The following is a 9,825-nucleotide window of genomic DNA, read 5'->3' as shown; positions in this document are numbered from 1 at the left end:
GAAATCACATAATGCACTACTGTAGACATGATAGATAGGTAATGGCTGTACTAATGTTTGAAGCTGCACACCAATGCTGACATTACAGATGAAGTGAGACTATTTGATCCCGTTTGCTACAGCATTATTCCTGTGGGAAAATCAAGTCTGAAAATGTCAAAGTGGAAACCCTTTTTAAACCTGGGTGATCAAATTAAGATCCCACATCTGTATGCACTGGAAATCACTAGTCTGTACAGTAGACATGATCCATGATGGTTGTATGAATGGTGTGGGATACATATTATATCACAACTACAATTTCCCATGACATTACAGTGTAGAGACGAATTCATATTCAGCCTATTTTTCTGTTCTTCATTTGCCTCAGTTAATGTTGTATGCAAAGTATGCATGAAATACATTATACGGTTGGACATTTCAGATCCAGTGAATTAATTACACAACTCCCTTTTCTCTCGCCTTCCCCCCTCCGTCCCTTCCTCCATCCCTCTCTCAGATCGGCACAGAGTGGGATGCCAAAGAGCGCATGTTCCGTAACTTCGGTGGCCTGATGGGTCCCATGGACGAGACAGTCGGGATGCAGCGGTGGGCCAAGGGCCCCAACGTGACCGCCACCGTGGTATGGATCGACCCCACCAACGTCATCGCTGCCACCTACGATATCATGATCGACGCCAGCGCAGAGTACACCCACTACAGACCCCCCCTGAACCAGCCTCTCAGACCTGGGGTGTGGACCATACGGGTGTTGCATCACTGGAGCCCCGTGGCCGAGACGAGGTTTCTGATTAGTCCGCTGGCTTATATGAAGCATCAGCCTATAAGACAAGGTAAGAGATAGGCCACAGACACACACACACACACACACACCACTGGCTTATAACAAGCACTAGCCTGTACGGCAAGGTAAGAGATAGGCCTATATGTAGTGCAGGTCTACAAGTCACATGAGTGTCAGTCTGTGATGTATGTGATATAATTGATGCAGTGTGTCTTGTCATGTCATAGGCCTATCATGGATACACACGCAAACACAAAAGCACATTTCCCATGAGGCCCCGCTGTGTTTACGATGCTCCTTCTAATCAACCCTCTGAGCCGTTGGAAGCCCCAGTTGTTTGTCACCAAGTCGACCGTAATCACCCTCAGTGTATCTCATACATACTAAACAGTATGTTAAACACCTCCATATCACGCCGAGGAACACAATTACACAATTAAATCAATCCGCCTGTGTTAACTATAAGGGACCAGGACCCCTATTGTTTTAGCTCGAGTAATCGGCTGCTGTGAAAGTCACCCGAGAGTTGAGATGCTAACCTCGGTGTGGGGGCATATTCACAGCCTGTTTTATAATCGCACTGAGACCATTTTTCATTATGAACAGAATCAACAAATAGGAGTTAGCAGGCTTTGCCCTGACGCGCCGTGGGGTTTGGGGCCATGTGTGCGAGTGAGGAGAGAGGAAGCGAAAATATTCATCAATTGTTCATGAGTGTTTTTGTTTGTTTTTTATAGTTCGCTCGTTTGCTTTTCTCTCAGTTGTAAGTCGCTGTTGATGGGAACAGAAAATGGATTAACTCCACTTCCCCTCAAACTCCAAACTCTGTACTTGCACATAGTCAGAATGCTAAATTCACTCCCAAAGACATTAGCATTGGAGATGAGGGTAAATCGACTGCCTTTCTCCACTATTTATGGAGGATAATCCTGAAACGTACTGTTATGCTCTCTGAGGTTATACTGTTGAAATGTTTTATTACCCAAGTGAAGCGACACTGAGCTCTACTTTCTAGATTGTTTTACACCAAACTTTTTGGATCAGCTTGAGTGGATAAAATAGTGGTTAAAATAGCCCAGTTGGCCCATAGTGCAAACAGTAGTCCTAAACTAGATCCACTGCAGCATAAAAACTATGGAAACCTGTGCCCTTCAGTATCAAACAGCCTTATATGGACTACAGTACAGTAGTTATCCATTGAGACAGTACTTAGGATATAACCTATGGGCTATTTTCCTAGACACGGATTAAGCCTGGTCTTGGACAAAGACGCACTTTCAATTGAGAATCCTTTTTAGTGTCTGGGAAAGCAGCCTTCCGGCTCCTACTCCTGTTGGATGGGGTTAGATGTCCTTAGACCCCATAGTCCTGAAGGTCGTGGTGGCACAGTAATCCTGCAGCCTTGGCCTCCTCTCCACCTACTCTAACAGCCTCTAGCCTTCCCATACAGATTTACAACCCTGACTATTTCCGTGGGCCCTCACACACACACACACACACACACACACACACACACACACACACACACACACACACACACACACACACACACACACACACACACACACACACACACACACACACACACACACACACACTGGCAGCACACACACACACACACTGGCAGCACACACACACCGCTACCACAATAAAGTCGGTAGTTGGCACCGGGCAGTGGCAAGCTTAGCAGAACAACCAGGTGTCTGACTGCATCTCTGTCGCTAGCCCGTGAAAACGCTAGCGGCTAACAGCAGGGTGCGAACCTGGCACAGGCAGAGAGAGAGAGGAGAGGAGAGCTGGGCTAGCGTACGATAGCCAGGCTGAGGAGGGACGGCAAGCACCCCGGTGTTAGGAGCACTGAGGAATGTACAGCTTTACCTTCAGGGTGGAGGAGTTTTAGGGATGAGGTCATGGTCTCGTCTCGTCTCTGCCTCCGAGCTTCCAATGGCTTTATAAAAAGACACAAGGAACAGTCGTTGAGTTGTTTTACCAATTTGTGGCTTGGGCAATTATTTTATCTTTTGAGGGTTTTTATTTTATTTTTACCTTTATTTTACTAGGCAAGTCAGTTAAGAACAAATTCTTATTTTCAATGAAGGCCTAGGAAGAGTGGGTTCACTGCCTTGTTCAGGGGCAGAACAACAGATTTATACCCTGTCAGCTCTGGGATTAGAACTTGTAACCTTTCGGTTACTGCTCTAACCACTAGGCTACCCTGTCGCCCCGTATGAAGGGGCTTATAAATGTATGGTGTGTGAGAAGATGGTCCTATCTGCCCCCTAGCTTCCAATGGTTTCATAAAGAGACACTAAGTGCAGTCATTGAGACACTTGGTGCAGTCTCCCACTTTGTGGCTTAGGCTTACCCTAGAGAAATCAATAGCATGTGATTAACCAGTAACACAAAGTTTGGTCTCATCAAATTAGTTAACAGTTCCATTCCACCCTTTACAATCAAGTCAAAGTGGTTCGACTGATTTGCCTACTTAGATTCCCCATTGATGACTCTGTTTACCTGCTCACTGCTCATGAACACTATCTCCAGGACAGTGTCACCATAAAACATGAACAATCCATTTATGAACACTATCTCCAGGACAGTCTCGCTATAAAACATGAACAATCCATTTATGAACACTATCTCCAGGACAGTGTCACCATAAAACATGAACAATCCATTTATGAACACTATCTCCAGGACAGTCTCGCTATAAAACATGAACAATCCATTTATGAACACTATCTCCAGGACAGTGTCACCATAAAACATGAACAATCCATTTATGAACACTATCTCCAGGACAGTGTCACCATAAAACATGAACAATCCATTTATGAACACTATCTCCAGGATAGTCTCGCTATAAAACATGAACCATACATTTATGAACACTATCTCCAGGACAGTCTCGCCATAAAACATGAAAAATCCATCTATGAACACTATCTCCAGGACAGTCTCGCTATAAAACATGAACAATACATTTATGAACACTATCTCCAGGACAGTCTCACCATAAAACATGAACAATACATTTATGAACACAATCTCCAGGACAGTCTCGCCATAAAACATGAACAATCCATTTATGAACACTATCTCCAGGACAGTCTCACCATAAAACATGAACAATCCATTTATGAACACTATCTCCAGGACAGTCTCGCCATAAAACATGAACAATCCATTTATGAACACTATCCCCAGGACAGTCTCGCCATAAAACATGAACAATCCATTTATGAACACTATCTCCAGGACAGTCTCGCCATAAAACATGAACAATCCATTTATGAACACTATTTCCAGGACAGTCTCGCCATAAAACATGAACAATCCATTTATGAACACTATCTCCAGGACAGTCTCACCATAAAACATGAACAATCCATTTTTGAACACTAACTCCAGGACAGTCTCGCCATAAAACATGAACAATCCATTTATGAACACTATCTCCAGGACAGTCTCGCCATAAAACATGAACAATCCATTTATGAACACTATCTCCAGGACAGTCTCGCCATAAAACATGAACAATCCATTTATGAACACTATCTCCAGGACAGTCTCGCCATAAAACATGAACAATCCATTTATGAACACTATCTCCAGGACAGTCTCACCATAAAACATGAACAATCCATTTATGAACACTATCTCCAGGACAGTCTCGCCATAAAACATGAACAATCCATTTATGAACACTATCTCCAGGACAGTCTCACCATAAAACATGAACAATCCATTTATGAACACTATCTCCAGGACAGTCTCACCATAAAACATGAACAATCCATTTATGAACACTATCTCCAGGACAGTCTCACCATAAAACATGAACAATCCATTTATGAACACTATCTCCAGGACAGTCTCACCATAAAACATTAACAATCCATTTTTGTCCCCCTCTTTCTCTCGCTTTATCTTTCTCTTCATCTCGCTCTTGCTCTCCTGCTCACTCTCCCTCCCTCCACCAGAGGACACGCTGAAGCTCCACAACGGACCAGCCAAGAACAGTTATATGGAGCAGAGCTTCCATGGCCTCAACCCCGTGCTCAACATCCCTGTACACCTGGGCCAGGTGGAGCAGGCTAAGCGCAACGCCGCCCTGACTGGCCCCACGTTGGAGCACTGGATAGACGGCCTGGTGGGTGCGATGTGGGAGGCTGGGGACGTGTGTTCCACCTCCATGACAGGGGGACCTGGAACATCCTGCCCCGTCATGCAGACCTGCGCCAAGACCCCCTGGAGCTCGCTCAGCCCGGACCCCAAGTCCCAGCTGGTCCTGCCGCACGCCGACGGGCGCATCAGGTAGCAGTGGCGCCTCCGGCTGGACAGGAGGCCACACTGCAGGTCTTAAGTTTAAATAATTTATTTTTTAAGTCTCCTTTTTGTTTTATTTGTATTTTTCAGTCGACGTAATGGATCACATAAGGAGAGAAAATACGGAAGTTGTGTTTCTTTTAAGGTTCGTTGAAGGAGGTTGAGGTTGAAGGAACGTTGAAGAGGAAGAGAATGTCTGGGGAAGGTTCTGTGGTGTCGTGCAGGTTTCAGACTCCTGAAGTCTTCCTCTTTGGGGTTTTTGCCGGCTTTGTCGTGTTCTGTTTCCCAATGTATTAATTTTAATCTCGCCGCTGAGTTTACTGTGATTGATGCTGTGTCCGACGTAGAGACAAATGTTGCTTTGCCAAGCACCTAGTAAGGCCGCCTAGTCTACTGCTAAATGGAAGAGCGATTGAGAAGTCAGTCAGAAGTCAGAGTGTTCGGGTGGAACAGGATAGTCGACACTGGTAGTGGACCAAGTTCTGGGCCCGTATTCACCAAGCCTCTCTGTGTACGCGTGCTGATTTAGAATCAGTTTTCTCTTTTAAATCATAATGAATATGATTATATAGACAGGGCGGGACCTGGTCCTAGATCAGCACTTCTACTCTGAGGTGCTTTGTGAATACGAGGCCTGCTTCTCAAGGTTGGTTTGGCCTACATGTAGGGAGATAGACTGAACCGCAACCTCGGAGGGTGTCGCGAAGATGTATCTTTTTTTTTAAAGCAAAATTCCTTGCCTCGATCTTTGCGTATGACTGACAAAGTTACTATGGCACAGCACTACTTATTGACTTTCAGTGCCTGAACAGGAGAAAGGTGTGTGGGTGTGACTGGACTATGGAGTGGCATTTGTGCCAGTAGACGTTGAATTCAATTCATGAATGATTGAAACTAGATTCAGTTCCTATTGGCACTGATATCACTCCATACTGGACAGCCTGAAACTTGAAATGAAAGTATATCAGCTGTGCTTTCGCAAGAAAACAGACATTCTCAAGCTTATTTTATCATTTCCTTTTCTAAGATTTTTTGTTCATTTGTTTTTAAACGACAGTTTATGTTGCAAGTATGAAACAGATTATGTCTCAAAGTTATTGTCGAGTGAATGGAGTGAGTTGTCCACAAGTTGCTATTTATTTATAAGTTTATATAAATACAGAATATTTTTAGTCAATGACTAAATGACTACAACGCTGCTTTGGCAGCTCGATAAACATTTTTTTGTAAAGAGAAACTGCCTTTATTTACAAAGGCCAATGCCCCAATGAACCTGCGTACCTATTTTGGGCGCAACAAACCTAATGCCCGCCTGTGTGTCCGTGTTGTCCGGTCTGAATAGCTCTTCCTGTCTTGGTTCTTTCGTCGACTGTTCGCCAAGTCTTCATCACACGGGGAAGCACCCAGGACTGAAAGGTCACAACTTCCTCCTGACAACCTCCCCAAACAGAGAAGTTAACACAAAAAAGACAGAAACACTCCAAAAACTCTCCAACGTGTGTGTTGAAGTCATTTCCTGGCGATGTTACATTTCCTACTCGGTTCCCTGTCAGTACCAGGGTGTTAGTGATTGATGATGCTGTTCATGCTGTGGCAAAAATGGAAACAAATAGTGAATTATATCTTGTATCTTGATCAAGGAACTGTTGGATTGGGCCCAGGCAACTTTGGTTTTCACCTGTTCTACTACATGCTAAGTTCTTTTGCTGCCATCAAGACTCTCTCTCAGTGTACCACAGTTCAAACATAGTCTATAGCACAGTGCCCCCTTCTCCAACCACCATGGAGGGTAACTACGATCTGCCTCTTCGCTTGTTTGGCTTCAACTCAATTCTCCTCACAACCTAATTTGGTCCCAATTTAGAATCCAATCTGTGATTGTCAACGTGATTTGGCAGTCAAACGTGCTAAGTGAATGTTTTCACCAGGGCTCATCAGCGATCGTTAGTGAGTTAATCAATGGCCCAAGTTCACCTTGGACCTTGTTGGATGTATCGATCCTAATAAGTGTCAGTCCTGTCACTCAAACTTTAACTGTTGTGTGTTGTTGCCATGGTTACAAAGAAGGGCAATTTTGCCTATAAAGGGCTAAAACCCACAGCCTTTCCTATGGGGAAAGAATAGGGTTTTTGTATAAACACTGAAAATAAGGTCTGAGGTAAACACAGGCTTAGGAGATCTTATACACTTTGTTCTATGAGATAATAGCAGCCAGTTAACATGACCTTTATTCATTATGAAGCCTTTATGTGCTGTTTTTATTACATAAATGCATAAAAAGTGACGTTAGCTGATGAAGATTATCTCCTAGAACAAAACGTATAAGATCTCCTAAGCCTGTGTTTACCACAGACCTTATTTTCAGTGTTTATCTAAAAAAAACTTCGCAAATGCCATTCATTTTCCCATAGGCTTTGTCCAACAAAACATGGCGGATTTAGTGCCTACAAAAAGACACCATTACTATTTCTCTGTATTAGCTAGCTAGCTAATAACATAACAGCTAGATGCAGATAAGACCCTGGCCTCCTTTTACTGGCAGTGCCATTGTCACATTGAAACGAATACTGAAATTGACGAATACTTTGCCCATTGTTCAAAAGTACAATTATCATTCTCGAGAAGTAAATTGAAATATGTTACTCGGTGTAAAAGTCCTATTTTGTTACAAAAAATGAAGAAAATGTACATAAATATTTTGTATTGAAAATATGTTTCAAACTCATTCTATGTAAATACCGATGCAGTGTGGAAAGATTATGAAGTGGAATTATAGTAAAAGAAGAACTGATAGCTAGTGTTACTTGTTGCTAGTTGGCCACAGAGTGATTTTAGGTACATAACCTGTTTCAATGTTTTGGACAGATCTAAGGAGTAAGGAATGACTCAGAATTGGGTAAAGCTTTTAATATTATTCTTCGCCTTTCAGAGAACATCATGACAGATTGTTGTTCTCTCTGCTGGAATGTATTGTTCAGCAACTGTTGCACAAACGTCTCTGAACTCAACGTTTCCCGAAGTGTCTGGGGAAACGTCAAAGTTTCCTAAAATTTCAGGGGGAAACTCTGTGCCTTAGCTATCTATCTATACTCCTGCCTAGGGGACTCTTCAAACATTCTGTCCATCTATGAACATTAAATTGTTACGGTCGTTTTTACTTTCCACAAAAAAAGTGAAAGAAGAGCACCAAGAGTTAGTCGTTGTGATTTGATGAAACCTGTAACACCAAAAAAGATGTCCTCTGTTGTAAATACCATGCCTTCTTGTCTTTCGCTTTTACATTTTTGTGGATTTTATTTTTTTGTTGGTACATTTTTCTCTGACTGCTTTCTTTTGAAATAAAAGAACTCTCTCTAAATCTTGTCTCGTTATTGTGTGGATTTCTATGCTTAAACACTTCAAGTTCATGACATGAGTTGTCACGAAATCCTTGTAACACATCTTCTTCATGATTTATGCACGTTTAAGTAGCCATAATTGCATTTTACTCTGGAAACGAAGCGTAAATTACACCGTAATTCAAGTGATAGCACAGTCAAACAGTTAAGTCATTCCCACAGTTGTTTAATAATCACCCCAGCTTCACCCTCTTAAGTATTTGTTTCATTACTTGAAGTTGCTTCCACGTGTTTTCCATGACTTAACTGAAGAATCAACCTGCCGTTGTCAGCTGTTGAGCACCGGAGACGCGTGCACCACGCATGTGGCAACTCTCCTGTTTTCAGCCTATTGACAGAGAGTGGAGAGAGTTCAGGCCTTAAACAAATACTGTACCATATGTCTCAGAGGCAGGCAACCGTGTGTAGATATAAAACAAACCACCTCAAACACAATATGCAGTAGCAAGAGATTCGGCTTCCCCTTTGCCTTCCAGAGATAACACATCTAGAAAACAGTGGACCTCACCAACAGTCAAACGGTCCTCTTTCAATGTGCTGTGCGATGAATGATGCCGCCGTCGTCTGACCAGAGAGAACCACTTGGGGATTCTGTGATCGTCTTCCCATCCTTCGTCATCAGAACAGAATAGGGGTTCTGTGTGATCCTCCCGGGCCTCTGTCATCACACACGATCACAGGGTGTACTGAGCCTCTGACAGGCCCAGATCAAAGGGACACTAAGATCTCATGACGATCCCACAAGACTTCGAACATGCCGGATAATTAGTCCATGGTGTCTGGAAGGAGAGAGTGTGTGTCTGTGTCTGCTTAGTGAGTGTGATATCACATCTGTGAGGAGTGTGTCTGCGTGTGTGTGTGTGCGTGCTTGTGTGTATACAGTACGTGCGTCCGCCCTGCGTGTCACATCTGTGAGGAGTGTGTGTTTTAGGGGTGTGAAGTTTTAGGGGTGTGAAGAGTTTCTAAAGGTACATGAGCCACATCTTGCAGATTAGTTTTATTCACAATCTCTGAGATGAAACAAACCCGTAGGTCTCATCCAACACATGTAAAACGTGACAGTGAGACAACGACAGCGGTATCACTGTCTCTCCTGAGGCGCATCACATTAATGTGACAGCAAATGTTTAATAGGTGTTCTAATAAAGTTCAGAGATCAAAACGGAATGTGAACAGCATCACACATGAAACAGCTGAGGAGCTAATGACACAAGCAGTGTCTCCCTACAGGTGTTGGCGTGTTGCACACAGACATGCTATTCTTCCCGCTTTTGTGCTTAACGTTACCTTTTGCTGATGTGTACTGTTATTGTG

At 43.3% G+C, this 9,825-nt stretch overlaps 1 protein-coding gene across 1 annotated transcript in view; it reads left to right on the top strand.

The window, feature by feature from the left end:
- Positions 1-8,471, top strand: part of LOC124003198 (xylosyltransferase 1-like) — a 117,735-nt gene extending 109,264 nt beyond the window's left edge. Inside the window, exons 10-11 of the mRNA XM_046311277.1 lie at positions 500-833; positions 4,768-8,471. Coding sequence (XP_046167233.1) covers positions 500-833; positions 4,768-5,105 — 672 coding nt within the window. The 3' untranslated portion in view covers positions 5,106-8,471. The remainder of the gene's footprint in view (positions 1-499; positions 834-4,767) is intronic.
- Positions 8,472-9,825: the final 1,354 nt, after the last annotated feature.

This window comes from Oncorhynchus gorbuscha, linkage group LG18, assembly GCF_021184085.1.
Source record: "Oncorhynchus gorbuscha isolate QuinsamMale2020 ecotype Even-year linkage group LG18, OgorEven_v1.0, whole genome shotgun sequence".
NCBI classification, from domain to species: domain Eukaryota; kingdom Metazoa; phylum Chordata; class Actinopteri; order Salmoniformes; family Salmonidae; genus Oncorhynchus; species Oncorhynchus gorbuscha.
Note: the sequence above shows the minus strand (reverse complement) of the source record. Positions and strands in the feature narration are given on the sequence as shown.